Raw genomic sequence first — 21240 nt, 5'->3', positions numbered from 1 at the left:
ATTCAGCTCTTGTTTTGAGAATGCTTGCTTTTGCTGTGCACTTCCAGTGTCTCTCTTCGTCTCTGTTTCCTAGGTTTGACAGGCAGACTGAGTGCTGCTCTCTGGTTTGGTCTTAACAGTTTGAATTTCAACAGTGGATGGCAATGGGTTGGTGGTGCTCCTTTTCGATACTTAAATTGGGTTCCAGGTAAGGTTAAGTATATTGCTACTCAGTTTAAAAGGCAAAAATTTGGTCATCGTGTAATGTATTTCTTTTCTAATACTCTGTTATCCTGCAATTATTGACCTTGTTTGATGTTGAAAGATTCTGACTGTGGCTACCAACACTGTGAGTAACGGCCCTTATGCTAGGAATACACATTGGGCTTAATTTATTATTCACAACTGAAATGATAGCATCAAAATCCAGAGGAAAGTTTTAAAAGTCATCTATTTACACTTCATTTGCATATCTTCCTAACTTACTTTATTTCTGTATGAGCACAGAATAAATCTGATGCTATAGATGTCTTCATTTGTGAGATTTGAGATTTGGTCAGTGTAGGTTTTTTAGGTTTGTGTGTTGCTTTTTTTAATTATTTTTTTACAATTTTTATTTGTTTGGTTGTTCTAAGATTCCTTTTCTTTTTGTTTTGGTTACAATTTTTATTTGTTTGGTTGTTCTAAGATTCATTTCTTTTCGTTTTGGTTATTTGCTTAAAGATTAGATTTTCATTTTCATTTGTGATTAACCTGCCCATGGCAGTAATATGTATCAAACTGAGCAGGTTAGGCTACTCTGAAGCAAACCCAGCTATTTCACATTTGTAGTTGCAACGTTGAATTCTGATGCCATTATTAAAAAATGAGTCTCTATGCCAATTGCACACATGGCAAAGAAGAGGTGCTTTTCTGGTTTACTACTCGGAGTGCCTATGTTAAGGTGTCTCTTTGCAGGACCCTTGTTCCCTTTCACTGGCTATTCAGGAAGCCTTTGAAGACTAATTTAAAGTAGATCTCTGAAGTTATGCAGTGTAAATACTCTGACTTTCATTGGGCATGCCACATGTATTCAATCTGCAGTGACTAGAAATGCATGCTCCGTCGTAGGAAATGCATGCTCGACCAGAGGAAATGGTCTGAAGTTGGGGCAAGGAAGATTTAGATTAGATATTAGAAAGAACTACTTTACTGAGAGGGTGGTCAGGCACTGGAACAGCCTGCCCAGGGAGGTGGTGGAGTCACCATCCCTGGAGGGATTTAAGAAACGTATAGACATGGCTCTTCAGGGCATGCTCTAGTGCCCAAGGTTATTGGTTTATGGTGAGGTGTTGAGTGTGGGGTTTAGTTGGTGGGTGCGGTGTTTTTGGTGGGCGTTTGGTGTGGTGGGTTTTGTATTTGTTTGGTTTTGGTTTGGTTTTTTTTTTTTGTGGTTGGACTCGATGATCTCAGAGGTCCCTTCCAACCACTAAGATTCTGTGATTCTGTGATTCTGTATCACCCGGTGGCTGCCTTGTGTAGATAAGGCCAAAAGCACATTTTAAGGTGGACAAACTTGTAGAGTAGGTAGGCTTCGAAGAGTGAATCCAACTGCTTTATAAATAGCTCTCCAATGGAGTGAGCACATGAGGGCAAACAGATGGGCTGAACTGCAAGTTGCTGTGAGGGTATTTATAGGTCTGCCACGCAAACGCGCCGGTGAGGATCTGCATGCATCAGAGTGGGAGAGAACTCATTGGGAGCTGGGGCCAAAGCTGCAAGGGGAGATGTTCGTGGCTGTTAAAAGTGCAGGGTGATTCTGTATCACCCGGTGGCTGCCTTGTGTAGATAAGGCCAAAAGCACATTTTAAGGTGGACAAACTTGTAGAGTAGGTAGGCTTCGAAGAGTGAATCCAACTGCTTTATAAATAGCTCTCCAATGGAGTGAGCACATGAGGGCAAACAGATGGGCTGAACTGCAAGTTGCTGTGAGGGTATTTATAGGTCTGCCACGCAAACGCGCCGGTGAGGATCTGCATGCATCAGAGTGGGAGAGAACTCATTGGGAGCTGGGGCCAAAGCTGCAAGGGGAGATGTTCGTGGCTGTTAAAAGTGCAGGCAATTCTCAGTTGTACTGTAAAGAATGAGATGTGTTTGGGTGTACCCAAAATGGGCTCCGTTTATCTTTAACTCCTTATGTTCCTTAATTTCATTCAAAGAAAATACTCTTTAAGTCTGTACAACCTATTTTATATTTGTGCTATCTCCTTCATGACTTTATGTTGGTCAGCCTACCTCTGTCTCATCCCCATTACCCTGGATGTTCAAGAGCTGACTCTTCTTCCACTAGAATTTTGTTTTGTTTTGTTTTGTTTTTCAATTGTGGAAGCTTCATGTTCTTCCATCTCACTGGACCTAAATAAATAACAGGAAAACATGGGAACTAATTTATCAACATTTAAACTAAAATTATGCAGGTTAGGCATTTGGGAGAGCTAACTGCCAACAGCTGAACTCTTTTTTTTTTTTTTTTTTTTTTTTTGTGCATTAAAACAATTTAAATTTGTATTTTTGACGTAAGTATATATTTTTCTGCTATGGGAAGAATATATAATATGACTGCAAATGTATGACTAATTATAATCTAATGTAATGAAATCATAATGATATAAGAAAATTTTCAGGGAACAATCTTGCACACTAAAAGATATTTGTTTGCTGTGTTTATTGTCGAATTGTACTGACACTTGCTTGTTATGTAGAGTAGTGGCACGTGTTCAGAAATGAAAGAAAATCCGTGTTAAGTTTAATCACGTTAGACCAGATCTTGAAAAGTTCCTCTGGTTTATTACAGAAATTTGTTCTGTTCTGCAGGTTCTACTTTTCTTCTAGATGTTTCTGTTAGTGCTAATGCTAATCTTCAACTGAAAATATCCAAATATCCTGCTATTGTCATATTGTTTAGACAAGTGGACAAGAAGTTCACATTAGTGAAATAATTACGTTTTATTTTTCTGTGTTTAGTGTTATACTAATTACAGAATTTAACTGGACAGTTTTTTCACTTAAATATTGTGATCTGGAGTTTAGAAATTCTTCATTTAGAATGGGGAAAAATCCACACAAAATAAATAGGTGCACTCTAATACCTTTCATCAAGACTTTGAACCTGTGAAGAGGCTGTTAAATCTTGGACTGGATATATATTTCAACTTGTATTTGCTGTGGAAAAAAATGTGTCTTAAGGGTATGAATTACCCCATTTATTCTAAAGAACTGTGGAGAATCACAATTGTCTGCATGTGAATGTATCTTACATTTAAAGCGTGTAACAGATCAGAATGTAAGAGCAATAGGGAGGGTAACCCTGATATGCTTATACTTTGTTGTTGAGGTTTTGTTGGTAACCCTGATATGCTTATACTTTGTTGTTGTTGTTGTTGAGGTTTTGTTTTGTTTATTTTTAAAGGACATCCTTCTCCAGAACCTGGAAAAATCTGTGCGGCGTTAAATCCTGGCAAAGGTGCGAAGTGGGAGAACCGGGAATGCGACCAGAGACTCGGCTACATTTGTAAACGGGGGAATGCTACTTTAGAATCTTTCATTATTCCTAAAGGTAAGTTTGGTAATAAGACCCCCAACAAATTATTAATGACCAGTGGTTTTTATCTGTAATTCCAAGAGGTATTTGTTATTGCCCATGGTAAAACCAAGCAAAGATCTCTGCAGACTGTGGCTTGATCAAGATTCCTGTAAAAGTGAACAGTGTGTACTTCCTTTTTGTTCTGGCCTCCCTACTCCCTGTGTAGTAATCTTTCTTCAGAAGCTCTGAGTTATAAACTGCAGAAATGGTGGAGTTCTCTTTTCTAGAAACAAGCAGAACTGTCGGACCTTGTTCACGGAATGAAAAGAGAAGTAATTTAATGTTTTAAAAAAATTATTTAGCCACCTAAAGCCCAACATGCGCAGTGAAACTAATCTGTTTCTTCTTGCTCTCATTTTTATCACTTATGAAATAGAATAAGTTTGCCAGTGCAAGTTGGTAGTGGACTAGAGGATTTTTTTAAAATTCTTTTGAGAATGTTTTATAATTTACATATATGCGCTATAAATAGATATATAATTATATATCTATATATACAATTATTTATATATATAATATTTAACTTATGAAATTTTTTAAATTATATACATACAGACACTTTTTCAGAAGAAATGTAATTCTGGCTCTTGCCTAATGTACAGAGGAAAGACAAAACAGGGATAAGTTTTTGTAGCTTTATTTAGACCTGTTTCCTTATTAGCTGTCTGTGTGCTATAAAAACCTTGTAACTTTTTCCTTCGTTTCATCACTCCTTCCTTCTATTCTTTCCAAGTTTCTTTGTCTTTCTAGGCCATACAGGTATTTCCTAAATCCACTGGCATTATCTTGCATAGGTTTTAGAAGCAGAAAGCTGAACTGTTACTGGATTTCCAGTCCACTTATTAATATGCATTATTGGCAAAGCAGATGTTTTGGAAACTCAGTGTTTGACATTTGTCTTAAAAACTATGGTTTTTGAATGCTTTTCCTGCATTTGCCAACATATGAGTCCAGCCAAAAACACTTAGACTTCTGCCTCATTTGTTTTTCTTCATTGCTAAGAGAAAAAAACCCACATTTTTTCTCATTAATTAAACCATTTGTCTCATTAATTAAAATTGTCTCAAAAACCATTTTTTGTATTAATTAAATATTGAAATCAAGATGTGATGCTTAAATTAATACTAAAGTATTGAAATCAAGCATATTTGTTGCCTTAGCTGAGGAAGACTTCAGTGGATATTTTAATTATTTCCTAAATTAAGATATAAAGTTTTGTTAATATTTGTAGACAGCTGATAACTAGATAGTTTCATTTATATAGGTTATCTGTTCAATTGGCTGCTGCTCAGCTTTTCAGGTTTCATACATCAGTTCTTAAACACCAGTGTCCATAAATATACTGTCAATTCAATACTGGCTGCTATCTTATTTAGATTTAAATTCAGTTTTGGGGGGTCTAGCAGCCATTTCTTTCTTATGCATTAAGCTTTTGACACCTCCCTCCTCCGCCAAGTTTGCCAGTAATTTGGAAGAAGAATAGAAACAAGTAAAAAATTTTCAATTGCACAGAAATTGCTGAGTAAACATGGTGATAGTTTATCCAGAGATTGACCCTGATTCATTTCATAAAATATTTTCCAAATTGTCCCATGGGGGGAAGTCATAAAAGGAATAAGCATGCAATCATGCAAGGTGTTAAGTGCCCTCAGTTTATAATGATGTAAAGGGAAACTCATGGTAGATGATGTTTTCCTGACTAGGGCTCCCGAGTCAAAAAATAAATTATTCACAAATTCATACAGGCACTTAGTTGTGCACTTAATGTTAAACACAGAGTCAATCCTTTGAAATTTTAATGCTACAAGTTACAACTGAGTCTAACAAGGCAATATGTGAGGACTGTGGGACAGAAGAACACTTTTACAACATAATATAATCATGCTTGTGTCCAAAACAAGTAAAGAAAAATCTTTATAGAATATTTCTTTTTGTGGCAGATGAAGATTTTCATAAAGCCAACAGCGGTGCAGCTTTTTTTGTAGCAAAGTGTTTTTTTCCAGCAGGGGGCCACATCATTGTATGCATCTAAGTGATGCAGAAACTTTGGGTTTAAAAGCATTTGTCTCGTAATACAGCAAAGTGGATTAATAGTAACCTGTTAATTTCACCCTCAAAAGTTGCGTATTTTTTAACTTAATTTTCTAAGGAAAGGCTGTCAAAATAGATTTAATCCCAATCCAACAAGGCGTAGTGATCTTTAGTTATCAAGTTTCTAGTGTTTCATAAAGCATTCGATTAAAGGAAATAAATACTCTTAGTGTCACTGTTGTGACAGCTGTGGGAGCTGTTTCTTGTCAGACCACAAAGAATGAGTGTGAGAGAGAGAAAACTGAATGCCTGAATCACGAGACACGCTCCAGTTAGAGCTTTCAAGAGCTTTAGAGACCCAAGCCAATCACTGTGAGATCTTCAAACTTCGGAAGCAAGGCTTATAGTTTGCAAAAGTATTTGCTCTCTGTTTGAGGAGTAACCATTCTATGCTTACAAACTTGATTCCTGTATCTTGATCTATTCCATGGTAAATTCATCAGCTTTACATTTGTGATAACGCTTTTTACACATTCATGTGATTTCCTTTGTTGCACCTTATTTGTTTTAATTTGCATTGCTTCTTTTGCTTAACTCAAATGAAGCTCAGGGAGTAGTACTTATTTCCATTAGGATGAAAAATAGATTGTATGGCTTTGTGTTGTCATGCATTTTCTTTAAAAGGAGAATAGGGAAGCACAGTGTTCATTTTTGCTGAGTTCTGGAAATTAAGAACCGAAGACTTTCTTTTACTGAGAAATCTCCAGCTAGGTCATGCGGTAAGACTCGCACCAAAGAAACTAGACTTTCAACTGCTTTTTCTATTTTGCTGCCTGCAACAAATTCTTAGATGCTTACAATAAAAAGAGCTTCCCACCCTGCCATAGCTGCTTTAGCATTTGCAGTAATAGTATCAGTCTCTTTTGGTCTGAAAATGAGACTCTCACAGACTCAGTAGGGAATAAATACCTTTGTGACCGTCATAGAATCATTGAGGTTGGAAGAGACCCTTGGGATCATCGAGTCCAACCATCTCCCCTACTCTACAAAGTCCTCCCCTACACCATGTCCCTCAGCACTGCATCTAAACGGCCCTTAAACACAGCCAGGGATGGGGACTCCCCCCCCTCCCTGGGCAGCCTGTTCCAATGCCCGACCACTCTTTCAGTGAAAAATTCCTTCCTAATGTTCAATCTAAACCCACCCTGTTGGAGCTTGAAGCCGTTCCCTCTCGTTCTATTGTTAATTACCTGTGAGAAGAGACCAGCACCAACCTCTCTACAGTGTCCTTTCACGTAGTTGTAGAGAGTGATGAGGTCTCCCCTCAGCCTCCTCTTCCTCATACTAAACAGCCCCAGCTCCCACCGTCCTTGTAGCGGTGTCTGAGCTGCTGATGTCTGTCCTATTGGGTGTTCACAGTTTGCAGAGGGGCACACTAAGTGTGGTGGGGGTGCATATATGCCCAGATTTTTTTTCAAAGCAGTTCTCTGCTACAGAAATCACTGTAGAATGCGTATGCTCAGAGCTGAGACCAGACATAGGACACATTGGGCAACTGTGTGAAGCATCAGACTAACCTCTACAACAGCATTTGCCACCTCTGTCCTCTGTTGTTTCTCCCAGCACAACCACCACGTACATTCAGTTTGTTTTTCTGGGATTCCCCTGCTCTCTCTTCCAGTTCTTCCTCTCTGGATTTACAGGGCTCTGACCAAACCCTGAGCCCCTTGTGCGGGGGCAGCAAAGCTCAGTTTTACTTAAACTTTGTGAGACCGTGCTAGCACTTTTCTGAGTCTGCAAAGACTATGTTTATAGCTGTTTATAGCACATTCCAGTGAAAACAGGATATGTGCTTGCAATCTGGGCCTGACTGGTCGTGCCTTTGAATGCCTACTTAAATATTTCTAGGGAATGTACCCCACATTCATACACAAACACATGGCTTCTCCTTCCTTGGCGTTTACAACTTTTTTAGCCAACAGAATTTCTGAAACTTGCTGCCCTCGTTCTACTATTGGTGTTTGCTAAACCAAATATTTTGGTGTTTGCTAAACCCATCTGCTGTTTATAAATAAAGTGCTGAAAGGATTATAATTTGTTTCTTCAACAGCAGTATTCTGTTTATTATATGTTTGGGTGTCACTCCTCCCAAGGCAGAATTGTTTGCTGAGCCACAATGTGGTTGTTGGCAGTACTCTGGTGCTGTTCTGTTGAACTTTTAAAAACAAGTTCTAACCATAAATCATTTACTTTGACAGCATAATTTTCTCAATGAAGCTTTTTTAAAGGAATCCTAAAAGCAATATTCTTATTTGGGTTCTGTGATGATCCTGTGGAACCAGTTGTTTTTCCTTCGCTAGTCTAGCAAAGGGGGCTAATCCATAAAATCCCTAAGGTATTGGGGAAAAGTTTTGTAAACTTGGGTTCTTAACTTCTACAGCTATATAGACGCATATAGAAGTCAAAACTGTGTTTTATGGTAATTTTTAATTCTGTCTTTTCACAAGTTGCAAGCACTTGTTTGCAACTGTAGAGTTCATTTAAAAAAATCAGGACGTTTCAACTTCTAGTCGTGTACAGATTATTATCCCTGCACATATTTTTCAGCTCTGCTGTTCTTCATGAAAAAAAAAAAGTGATTAATTTGTTAAATCTTTCCATATGTGATTTTCAGTCCTTAGTTAAGACTAGAATTCTGAAACTCGTTATGGTCATTTTTCTTTTCAGAGACTAATGTGCCTATTAGGTGTCCTGATCAATGGATGTCATATGCTGGTCACTGTTACATAATTCACAGGGACCCCAAAATATGGAAAGATGCCTTAACATCTTGCAGGAAAGAGGATGGGGATCTGGCGAGCATCCATAATGTTGAAGAGTACAGCTTTGTTATTTCTCAGCTTGGGTACCGTGAGTATTTTTTCACAGTAACATACTTATTTTTACTAAGAAAATAAAGAGTTTTAAATATGTTTTATCTATTAATAAAAGGAGGAGACTGTTTAAAAAAAAAATAGGTGAGGGGAAGCAAAGTCTGTTGGCCAAAGACAGTTTGGGAAGTTCTGGGTCCTATTACAGCACTGCCATGTCCATATTTTTCAAGTCATGCTGCTCGCAATTTTGTGCTTGCTATTGCTTTACATGGGCCAGATTTTGCATGGAGGGTCAGTTACTGCTTTTTGATGGGAGGAACATGCTGACACCTATGTGCAGTATCTGATCCTGTGTGTGTTTCTAGTGCCAGGTAAGTGTGAGTTAGTTTATCCTTCACTGAAAGTGCAGTAAGCTGCCTTGGGCTGCAGTGTAACAGCAGTCTTGGAGTGGCAATTGTAGAATAGCTGATAGGTTTTAGTTTTGTAGCCTAGCCAACTCTGTGGCAACTTGTGCTTGTCCTCACATTCCTGAAAAAGTGATTTCATGGAATCACGGAATTGTCAGAGTTGGAAGGGAAGGAGATGATTAGGAAAGGTGAGACCTTTTGATGAGACATTAGGACATTTGAAAGAAGTCAAGCTCTAAAGGAAATTAGTTGTATTTTCGCCTTCCTCCTTAGAAGTAGATTGTTTCACTTTAATGCCTTCTCCAAAGACCTTTCCTGAACTGACTGCACTGCACTGTTTTTGTAAAAGTGAGTGTTTCTGAAAAGCAAATAGTCTTGAAGGAAACCAGGATTTTCACATATGGTACACTCACTGCAACACACTATTTTGAAATCATTCTTTTCAGAGAAGTAAAATTGGAACAATTAAAGAAGCCTTTTAAGGCAGTTTATGACAGTATCAGATTACCCTTGTTCACCACTGAAATGAGAACTCCATGTATTGCAGTGCCTAGAAAACCTTGTTTGCATCAGAGCTCTGCTGCAGTAAGTGCTGCACAGAAAGAACAAAAGTCTGTCTTTGTGCCAAGCAATTCACAGTCCCATGATAAAGCAGGGATAAGGGGTACAATGAGATGAGTATTGTCATAGTAGCCGAGCTTTTGTTGGCATTGCCCACAAAGGAGAACTTCAGAGAGGAACATGGAGAAGAATAAAGAACTGCATTCTGGATGTTTATACAGAACTCCAGCATGTGATACGACACCAACGTGTCCCAGTGCATGTCTGAGAGAGTGAGAAACAACTTATTTACAAGTGGCTGGAAAAAAAAATTAAAATTCTTGGTATTTAGTCACCTAGCTTCAGAGATGATTGCAAAACTCTGTGACAGCATTTCTTCTTGCAAGGAGAAAATGTTATGTGGGAAGAGGCTCCGCAGAGCCACAAATGTCTCTTGACCATTTCTGATTTGCATGGCTTATTTAGACGTCTTTGGTGTAATCATTTTGTTAAAGAATGCTGTTCTTTGTTTTTATTACCACGGTGTGAGCCCACCGCAGTCAGAGCTCTGGCTGTGGATGAGGCCTCTGCTGTGCTTGGTCCTCAATAAACACAAACAGAAAGGTTTTAACAGATAGCTAAACAAAAAAAGAAATTAGAGAGCATGGATGGCAGTAGCTAATGAGGGAATGAGAGCATTATGGGCATTGGAATTGGAACGGGTTTCAATTTTGGTAGCAGAGGAGCATTTAAAGGAGGGTACTGAGAGGTGATGTTGGGGGACTGCTGAACATGAAGAACAGTCTGGAAGAAGAGGTAAAGGTGCCTGTTTGGAAATGGAGCCTGAAGTCCTGTGAATCTGGGCCCTTCTTATTGGGAGAGAGATGATAAGGGAGGTACGAATAAGCTATGAGGGCTGCTTGTAACTGGGTATAATAAAGATGGGAGGGGAAGAGAGAGGAGAGAGGGTTTACTCCACTGAAGTGACAGGCTGGGAGGGTCATTTTTGCAGCAACTTGATTGATTAAAACGGAAGCCTCCATGTTCCTGTAACTAACAGATGATAGAAATGCCATGGGAGAGTTTTAAGTTGTGGGGGTATCTCGGAAAACCTCTGTCTGAAATGTGGTAATCAGAAATGATTGCCTTGGGGGCAGTGACTTGTAACTGTTTGACAGGAACTTGTGTGGCTAGTGGCAGCAGCAACAGAAAAGAAACAGTTCCAGTCCCATTGAGGGACCCACTCCTGCAGATGATGTCTTTTGGAGTGGGCTCACAATCCAGTTTTTAATTTCTGTGGGTGATTTCTTTGTCAGGCTGACTGTGGTCAGTCTGCATAGAGGAAAACTTATGGAAGAAGGCAAGAACTATGATAACAAACTGAACAGGAAAAACCTCTGAGTGTTGTAGATGGGTCGTAGAAATGCAAGGTCATTAAGCAAGGGAAAAAGCTGTTAAAAAGTAGCCTCCCTAGCATTCCTGAAAAATACTTGCAATAAGTTTTAGCAACAAAGTAGTTGATACTCTGCTTGGGAAGACCCCTGTCTAAGGAAAAGACTGTGCCTGTAGTTGGTCAATGTGAACCTAGTCATAGTGCTCTGGAGGAAAGGAAACACCTGCTGCCTTTAGCATAGGCCTGATGACAGGCTATAAATAAATAATTGAATAATAATTTTAAAAATGCCAATTGCACTGAATAAAGCAATCAAATCAATTCTAGAGAGGAGTACCCTTTGATGATGATGGAGTTTGGACTGATTATAAATGTCTGAATTTTTAATCCTTCTTATTCAAGTAGTTTATTCAGAGTGAAACTAGATATGAACATTATAGTAGCAAGGTGTTAAGAGTGGAGGATTTTAAGCACAGACAAAGAAACCTCTAAGGAACAGCTGCTGTAAAGTAAGATCCTTTATCAATCCTGCACTTTCCTTCCAGCCAAAATTCGGCAGTTAACTCCATTAACTGTAAATTGAAAGAAGTCCAACAGCTACATGAATTTCATTTTGCTTTGAAATGAAATAAAATAAAATATAGGAGCACGTGTAATGGGGAGACCTGCAAGTGCTGTGGTTGTTGGCTGTAAAAGACAACACTGGGGTCTGAGCGTTTGAGAAGAGGGCACTTCACTAAACTAAAGAGAGGATGAAAAGGGGAAGTATCATTTTATTTAGGTGTTTATTCGTATCTTCTTGCAAGCGTTTTGAGCTGAAAGAAAGGAACGAACCTGGTTGTTTTGGAGCATATTTCAACAAAGAGAGCATTTTCACTGCTTTTGTTGTGGTTTAACCCCAGCAGGCAACTAAAGACCACACAGCTGCTCTCTCGCTCTTCCTGGGTTGTGGTTTAACCCCAGCAGGCAACTAAAGCCCACACAGCCGCTCTCTCGCTCTTCCTGTGGTGGGATGGGGGAGAGAATCGGAAGAATAAAACTGAGAAAACTGGTGGTGGGATGGGGGAGAGAATCGGAAGAGTCAAACTGAGAAAACTGGTGGGATGAGATAAAGACAGTTTAATGGGTAGAGCAAAAGCCGTGCACGCAGGCAAAGCAGAACAATGAATTCACTAAAGACAGTTTAATAGGTTGAGCAAAAGCCGTGCATGCAGGCAAAGCAGAACAATGAATTCATTCAGTGCTTCCCATGGGCAGGCAGGTGCTCAGCCATCTCCAGGAAAGCAGGGCTCCCTCACATGTCATGGTTACTTGGGAAGACAAATGCCATAACTACAAACATCCCCAGCTCCTTTCTTCTTCCCCCAGCTTTATCTCCTGAGTGTGACACCCTATGGTATGGGATAACCCTCTGGTCAGTTGGGGTCAGCTGGCCTGGCTGTATCTCCTCCTGATGTTTTTATGCACTACCACCCAAAACCGTAACAGTTTTACACAAAGTTAAACACTCTTACGGTGAGTGGCCTTTCCTGAAGACTAGCGTTGATATATGAGGAATGATCTGCCCTCTGTGTAAAACAGGGAGCCTTAATTTCCTGTGACTGCCTTCTAACCTTCCTGAGAATAAATTATTTGCTGTTCCATGAAGATAAAAGTTCACATCATATAAAGGGACTGTTATCAGCTTTGTTAATTGTATGTTTTAGAGCCAGCTGATGAGCTGTGGATTGGGTTGAATGACCTCAAGGTTCAGATGTATTTTGAATGGAGTGATGGGACACCTGTGACCTACACCAAGTGGCTTCGTGGAGAACCCACTCATGCAAACAACAGGCAAGAGGACTGTGTTGTTATGAAGGGAAAGGTAAAGTCATGTAGCTATTGAATTAATTATGATTTTATTTATCATTTGGGGTTTTTTTCTATGCAAGAGCACAAAAGTTTCTTCTGCATAATAGTTTCTTCTGAGAATCTGTAACAATGTTAATTCTAACTTTGACCAGGAACTTTTTGCATCTTAAAACTTTTATGGAAGTATTAAGTAAGGGATATAGTTTTCAGTTTTTGTTTGTTTCTTTGTTTTGTCTGTTGCATCTGGATTTCTGTGAGGAGAGGTGACATCTCCCTTTCCTTCTGCATGCTTATTAGATCAGTAGTCTTTGTAAAGATGGTGTATTGCTATCGCCTCCAAGGGTTCACTTTTCAGAAAGGTAATCAAAGAAGGTGTAAGTCAATGATGAGTCGGCCCCCACAGAAGAATTTAGATAGAGGTTTTGCTTCTTTTAAGGCTAGAAAAAATAATTAAATACCTAAAAGAGCATAAAGCACCTTTTTTTGAAGACTAAATCCCACTTGACAGTGATGTTCTGTTCTTATGTTCAGGATGGATTTTGGGCAGACCATTCTTGTGAAAAGAAGATTGGCTACATCTGTAAAAGGAAACCTGTGTCAGAAGCTTCTGCAGAGGAGGAAACTGTTGACATGGGCTGCCAGAGAGTAAGTAGAGAAAAAGCTGTCTGATCTGAATAGGCTGCTAGGAATGATTAAGAGAAGAAAATGCCACCTAGGTGACAGAAAAAACAGGAAAAATGGGTTCTGTGTTGTCATCAGAGCAGTTGGCCTTCTCATTCCTATGGTAGATGGGATCGGTGATACCTATTAATAAATCTAGACTCTGACTATCATTTGGTGCTTGATGCTCCCTTTCTTTTTCCAGAACTTAAACCAAACCTCAAGCCTGCAGTCCCTGCAGCAGGCCGTTTTTCCTCGGTTGGCATTCAAGCCTTCCTAAGGAATTTGCCGGTTCCAGCAGTTGCTCTTCAGCTCTGCCTACAATTTTCTTCAAAATTACTCACAACAGGAAGGGTGTGCTCATCCAAATACTATTCTCAAGGCTTTGTTGTGGTCTCTGGTAGTGCTCTCTATGAAGAATTTGTTATGAGTGCCCAAGCAAAATGAGTCCATTATGCTCCTTCTGAACTGCCAGTGGATCTATTTTTCATTTGGTGATGCCTTCTGGTAATATAACACTCAGTAATTCCGAAAAAGCTACTGTAATTTGTTATGTCATAGAGAATCTTACTGGGCTTTTGTCTTCCATGAAGAAATTGCCTTTTCTCCCAAGTCATCTTTACACAGCTGCAAAGGAAGTCTTTGTTGTTTATTCCCAGTATTTGTAAAAGAGTACCTGGGAACCTTACAAATATTCAACTCTTGGAGAAGATAAAGGGATCCTAATGCTTTTGGATATTGTCCTTGGCTAGAGAACTAAGATCATGCTCATAGAGAATGTCTCTCATAGGTGAGAAATTGAAAACCATCAGAGGAAAATTTGTGTCAGTTGTGGTTGGTCACAACAAACTCTTCCTCTGTGAGCGTATTCCTGAATTAACGACATATGAATGACAAAACACTAGAAGAGAGTGTTAATATTAATTAGTAATGAACAAACCTGTTTGAGGTCACATTTTCTTGCTGAAATCTGCATCTCAAGGCTGTTCTCATGATTGCACAATGCCTACGTGTTAGTTATGATCCTATACTGAGAATGAGAACTGAAGGTGTTCAGCAAAGCCTCTCACGCCTTCACAAGTGGAATGCCCCGATTAAAAATTCTGATCCTGAAACTGCCTATTTCTGGTCTGGATTTTTCAGTTCAGTTGTTCCTTTTTCTAACGGTTAGCTGACGGTGGTATAAATCAGTTTTGTTTTGTTGTATTTATTTCCTTTTTTTTTTTAAAAAAAAGTTTTGAAAAACTGGAACATATGTGATCATATAACGTTTATTTTGACAGGGTTGGAAAAGACATGGGTTTTATTGTTACTTCATTGGGAATACATTTGTATCTTTTCCTGAAGCAAATCAAACCTGTGGAAGGCATCAGGCCTTTTTAGCAACTATTGAAGACAGGTATGTAAAAGTCTACTGGCATGACAAGATCTCATGAGGATTTAACATCTAGCATCATTTGAATATTAAAACAAAGATTCTGATCTGGACAAAAATCTTGCTAGAGAGGGCAGGTATCTGTAGGTCCAGAACTTCTAACAGTTTTTGCATGTGTATTCAAATCCAGGAATTCAGTTTAGAGTAAAGATAGGCGATGGCTATGAAATCATGGAATGTCAAGGAAAAAAAATATAATTATGTTTTCTATTTTGTTGATTGTAGTGGCTTGAGAATGGGTTTTACTTGAGTGAGGGATGCAGAATCCAATTTTGATTATTGAATGAAGAGATGGCTCTAATTCCTTCCAAAAGGTAGTTCAAGTTAGCAACAGGATATAATTTTCACCTATCTGGTTTTCTCAGAATTGAGCTACTATTAAAAAATATAAGTAAGAAACCAAATGGTGATAACAGTGCTTGGTACCTGTTGCAATCCATTTGCAATTGCAAATCATCGCAATTCATCCAGAGTTCAGTGTGTGCTAAATTTCTGAACATGGTGATAACAGTGCTTGGTACCTGTTGCAATCCATTTGCAATTGCAAATCATCGCAATTCATCCAGAGTCAGTGTGTGCTAAATTTCTGAACTGGTGCACATTACTGAATGTGGAGTATTGGGAAAATGAAAGTTAGGGTTAAGAAACAAATCTTATTTTTCTTGCAGTTGACTCGATGATTTACACTTTCTCTTATTCGTATCTATATAATCTAAATATATATGTTCTAGCATGAAAGCTCTGGCTGTCATGGATGGCAGCTCTTTACGTGAAGGTAGCATTGCAGCTGTCATAAAAATGATTTAACACTAATGTGGTCTTCAGACTATACCTCCTTAAGGGGAGACTTTATTTGCTTTAATTTCTTAAGAGCTGTTTGTTTAAACATCATAATGAACTATGACAGGCTTTACCTCTATATAGTTTTCTTTCCAAAACATAACTTTTCCTGCATGATCATTGGATCTAGTTTACAGTGTTCTTTAGTTTGATAATTTAGTATCGTACTACTCTAGCTTCTACTTCTGTATATTTCTTCAATAATGCTGAGATTCCTTTTCCGATTGTGGATTTGTTTGAAACAAGAAGTCATTAAAATACAAGGGTACTAGAAACTCTCAAAAAATACAGTGATTTAACACAGAAGTCACGTTAGTTTTCTTCTTTCCCACCAATTTCATGTCAGTCTGTGATTGTGTCACTTTCTTTACTGGACATCCAAAGAGAAGGCAGAATACTGTTGATATTCAAGCTTACAAAATATCTGCTGTGTAATGTTTTGTTATGTGCTTTGTTCAAGTAAATCCATCCAAGCTAAGCTTTCCAGAAGGTACAACAGTAATTCTGCGAAAATAATAATCATTTTGCAACTTTAAAAATAAATTTAACAATATTGATTTAACAGTTGTGTTCTTTTGAACAGATATGAACAAGCCTATCTGACTAGCCTCGTTGGGCTGAGAACAGAAAAATACTTTTGGATTGGACTTTCAGATGTTGAAGAAAAGGGAACATTCAAGTGGACTAATGGCGAATCTGTCTTATTTACACACTGGAATTCCAAAATGCCTGGTAGGTATGGCTCCAGAGTGTTCAATGACTCCAGTACCCAAAACACATTGCTCACTACTTGAATTTTTTTACTGCATTCCTTAGCTCTCACTTGATTGTATAGCGACTAATTGATCTCAAATATCTCTGGCTACTTTCTCAAGCATGCAGTGCTGTTGCTAAATTCCTGCTTAGTGCTGAAAAGACTTTTTAACATGAACTTGGGAAGAAACAAATGGAGATTGGGTTTCTGATTTGCATCTCTTCTGGGAAAGTTTGTGTCTGTACTGCTTGCAAGTCCTGCCTGTTCACCCGTATCTCATAGTACACTTGCTCACTGCATGTTGTGAGGTGGGTGAGATCACAGCATGCTTGAAGCATCTCTGGTCTTAGAGAAAATTGGATTGTAGGAAAGGACAAGAGGGCCAAGGACAAGAAGAAGTGTGTTTAGTCTCTCTTTAGTTAACATCTTTGCTAGGTTAATTGTGATTTCCTTATTTAATAATTTTTTTGATGAAAATATTGCCACTTTTTTCTGTTCTAATAAAATTATGGGCGTGGGAGGTCATTTAATCTCTGACACGATCACATCAGAAAGAGGATGGTCATCAGCCTTCAAGGTTGTGTTGCAAAAACAAAAACCTGCAAGGTTGTATTGTTCAAATGTGTTGCATTTGCCTTTCAGGAAGTCTTCTGATTCTCTTTAATTTCAGTGCCTAAATGATGATTTGAATGTGTCAGGTGGAGCAGTAAGGCTGTGTAGACCATGAAGCCAATACTAGGCCTATATATAGCAAGTTCATTTTTGAAAATCATAGTTAAATTAGACCTATTTGAGAAATTAGTTATAACCGCATTGTCCATTTTATAACCAACAAAAAAACCTGGCAACAGGTTATGATGAATGTGTTGCATTTGCCTTTCAGGAAGTCTTCTGATTCTCTTTAATTTCAGTGCCTAAATGATGATTTGAATGTGTCAGGTGGAGCAGTAAGGCTGTGTAGACCATGAAGCCAATACTAGGCCTATATATAGCAAGTTCATTTTTGAAAATCATAGTTAAATTAGACCTATTTGAGAAATTAGTTATAACCGCATTGTCCATTTTGAGACCAACAAAAAAACCTGGCAACAGGTTATGATGTTGCTAGTCAGCCACTGGAGGTGATTTAATGTTAGGCACAATTCAGTGTCTCAGATATGAATGAAACACAGATTTTTTTTTTTTTGCTTGTTTGTTTCTTTGGGTTTTTTTTTTGGTTGGTTGGTTCTTTGTCTTTTGTGGGGTTTTTTGTTGCTGCTGTTTTTTTGATGATGTTGTTGCTGTTGTTGTTCCTTCTTCATGAATTAGAATCATAGAATGACAGAATGGTTTGGGTTGGAAGGAACTCTTAAAGATCTTTGAGTTGTCCCCGCTCTGCCATGGACAAGGACAACTTGCACTAGATCAGGTGGCTCAAAGCCCCATCTAACTTGACCTTATACACTTCTAACGAAGGGGATCCACAGCTCCTCTGGGCAACCTCTCCAGTGTCTCACCAACTTAATCATAATTTTTTTTCCTCTGGGCAACCTTTCCAGTGTCTCACCAACTTAATCATAAATTTTTTTTTTCATTATGTCCGATCTAAATCTACCCTCTTTCATTTTAAAACCATTCCCCTTTGTTCTGTCACTACAGGCACTGGGAAAAATGTCTCTCTCCATTAAAACCATTCCCCTTTGTTCTGTCACTACAGGTCCTGGGAAAAATGTGTCTCTCCATGTTCCTTACAAGCCCTTTTTATGTACTGAAAGGCTGTGATAAGGTCTCCCTGGAGCCTTCTCTTCTCCAGGCTGAACAACCCCAACTCTCTCCACCATTCTTCTCAGGAGGGGTGTTCCAGCCCTCTGATCATTTTCATGGCCCTCCTCTGGACCCACTTTAACACTAGAAACATTTTTGACTCTGTACAAAGACTTGGTTTCCATCAGGATGCAATATAAACTTTTCTAAATTCTCATGAATCCCTAACTGTTGCTTTTGTGCATTTTTGTTTACAACCAGGAAGAAAGCCAGGCTGTGTTGCCATGAGGACTGGAATTTCAGGTGGATTGTGGGATGTAATAAAATGTGAAGAAAAAGCAAAGTTCCTGTGCAAAACGTGGGCAGAGGGAGTGACCCCTCCACCTGTTCCTACAACAACTCCTGCTCCCCGGTGTCCGGAAGGTTGGGACTCAAACAGTCGTATTGGCTTCTGTTTCAAAGTAAGTATGTTGTTTATTTCTGCATTAAGGTAGTTTCTATTTGCTGCACATACATGCAATAAGAATTGGTATACATATGTCCTACTGTTTCATAAGCTTAATTATGGGTAGTGGTCTTGTTCCTCTCTATTGAAATGCTTACTCCGTTAAAGTCAGATCTTTAAGTCTGATCTTCTGCTCTTAATTCCCCATTCTTCCAAGACTTAATTTTAAAAGAATGAGAAATTCAAAGTGCCTTTGTCCCAATTGTTGTCTTGCAGAAGATACTCTTGCCAGCAACTTGGCTTAAAGACACTCATCCTAAGCCAGTGTTACGCAGAGGTGAACGCTTATAAACCCTATGGTCAAAGTTTCTGTGATCCCCACGGAACAAGTTAACTGTAAATGAATTGCTTTTGGGTAGCTGGTGTTTCTTGATCCCCTGATCTATATGGTCTATTTTGTCTGATTGAAAAACACTCTCTTTAGCCTTTTTCAAGAGGAGAGCAAAAGAAAACATGGCTTGAATCTCAAGAGTTCTGTCGAGCTATAGGAGGAGATCTGGCCTCCATTAATGGTAAAGAAGAACAGTATGTGATATGGCGTTCTATAGCGTGAGTATCTGTACTGTGGTCATCCATCACATTAATTAGCCTTCTGATCTTTCTGAAATATTTAATTTTAAGAGTATGCTTTTACTTCGGTATAAGCCAGTCAGGATTAATTATCTGCAACTGTATTAAACAGAGCAAAAAAACCAGCTCATGAAATAGCAGGAGCTGTATGAGTGGTGGCAGTCACCCCAGAAGCTAATGCTAGAACGAGATTGGCAAGATATCTAGTTGAGGAAGCATTTATCATGTGATAGAAAAGTACTTACTGGTGATTTGGGGATATTATAAAATTACCACAGATGCCAGTTGTTTTCACATAGGCAAGTGTGCAAATAGGGTAAAAGTTGTGATATGAATCTGGTCAATGTGTTGGTTGTCATTTTTATGAACTAATTGGAAAGCGGAACCAACTTCAGATTCATTGTTTCCTACACAGGGAATGCAAATAAGGTTAGTAAGTCCCTGAACTTTAAAAAACAGGTGTGAGATTTCTGAATGAGATCAAATACTCTTAAAAAGGTGACACTTGAAATATAACCTGAATAGACTGGGCTCAATGAGCTTGTACATCCCTCTCTAACTGGGAAGCGAGACTGAAACATGACAGACTTGCAAAATGCTACAACCTAAATAGAGTCCCATCTACATATTTACAGTAAGAAAGAAGTCTTAGATGCTTCATTACCACAAGTTGACTCAACAAAATCAGATAAATCAGTAAAGTGTGTCTGCTTGCAGACAAGAACTAGTTTTTAGGTGCTATTTTTCAAATGTGATTCAACCGTAGCAAGTTACTTTGGGTTTGGAAACCGTAAGTGCCTCTGCAGAGAAAGTGGAAAGTTGATAAATGGAGCATCAGTAGCTATTGAACCTTTACACAGAAGTATTAAGCCATTTTATTTTCAGGAGTTGGATTGGATCTGGACATTTTCTTGGTCAGTATTTCAATCTGTCTGAGTTAATGAATAGTGCTAACAACTAGAAGTGGTCACATACTAATTAATTTCCACCCTGGTTGTTATTGCGTCTAACAGCATTCAAGATTATTAAAAAAACATTGAAACGCCCTTATTAGTTTTGGTTTGATGTTTAAACTTTTTCTAAATGGTACACTTATTATTTTGGTGGGGTTTTTTTGTTTGTTTGTTTGTTTTTTAGGAACAATGGCTTTTACCACCAGCGTTTCTGGATGGGTTTATATTACTTAAATCCTGATGATGGCTTTGTTTGGAGTGATGGATCTCCAGTGAGTGATTTAATTTTCCACAGCTGTTATTTTGCATTCCCTGTGCTTCTCAAATGTGTGTGGTGTATGTGTTTCTGTGTAATTTTATGCTTAATTATAACCTTCTACTGTGTTATGCTCTCTTTAGGAAAGCTTATGAATAGCAATTCAATGGCTTGATTTATTTGACTGAAACATACTGATTTTTGATAAGAAAATGTGCATTGAATCAACAAGAAAATTAAATTAATACAGACTAAAAGGATGTTCTTACAAATGCAAGGATTTTTTCAATGAAAAAGTCTATCTTTACTATTTCTGTTTTTTGCTAATTAGATCTTTATCTGAGATGGGCAACATTCCATGGAGCTGAGGGCAGTTGTTTTATGCCAGTGTGACTTGAGTGTACTTTAGGCTAAGATATAAAATTGTAGAAACAAGAGTGGTTTTGGAGATGTGGGTGTTTTTCAGACAAGGTTGGTGAAAATATGTTGATGCAAGTTTATCATACAGAAAACTGAAACTGGAATTTATTCCATTAGAATATCAGTAAAATTAGAATAGCAGTAGTATTTTTCTAAGAAAAATGCCAATGTTTTTGTTATGTCTCAATAATGTCCTACTATTTTACTCATACAGGGTATTTACTTAATTTAATGCCAACATGTACATGTCCCATCATTATAATTAGATGAATTTTGCAGAATTTAGGTCCTAAGAAAAGGTCAATATTCTTCCAAGTGAGATTGGAAACAACTTATCTGAGCTGCAGTTCATTTACAATCTGAAAAAAGTTTTAAATGTCAGCATTTGCATGAGTAGTTTCTGGTTTC

The 21240-nt window shown here is 38.3% G+C and overlaps 1 protein-coding gene across 3 annotated transcripts in view; it reads left to right on the top strand.

Annotated features, from left to right (window-relative positions):
• Positions 1–21240, top strand: part of LOC106890283 (macrophage mannose receptor 1-like) — a 61209-nt gene that overhangs the window by 14558 nt on the left and 25411 nt on the right. For all 3 annotated transcript variants that reach the window (XM_014946001.1, XM_014946009.1, XM_014946018.1), the window contains 10 exons: positions 74–187; positions 3428–3574; positions 8360–8542; positions 12552–12709; positions 13228–13341; positions 14640–14755; positions 16215–16363; positions 18390–18589; positions 19058–19182; positions 20341–20428. In XM_014946001.1, the coding sequence (XP_014801487.1) occupies positions 74–187; positions 3428–3574; positions 8360–8542; positions 12552–12709; positions 13228–13341; positions 14640–14755; positions 16215–16363; positions 18390–18589; positions 19058–19182; positions 20341–20428 (1394 nt within the window). The remainder of the gene's footprint in view (positions 1–73; positions 188–3427; positions 3575–8359; positions 8543–12551; positions 12710–13227; positions 13342–14639; positions 14756–16214; positions 16364–18389; positions 18590–19057; positions 19183–20340; positions 20429–21240) is intronic.

Source organism: Calidris pugnax, unplaced genomic scaffold (genome assembly GCF_001431845.1).
Source record: "Calidris pugnax isolate Ruff unplaced genomic scaffold, ASM143184v1 scaffold19, whole genome shotgun sequence".
NCBI classification, from domain to species: Eukaryota; Metazoa; Chordata; class Aves; order Charadriiformes; family Scolopacidae; genus Calidris; species Calidris pugnax.
This window is presented reverse-complemented; position numbering and strand designations above follow the sequence as displayed.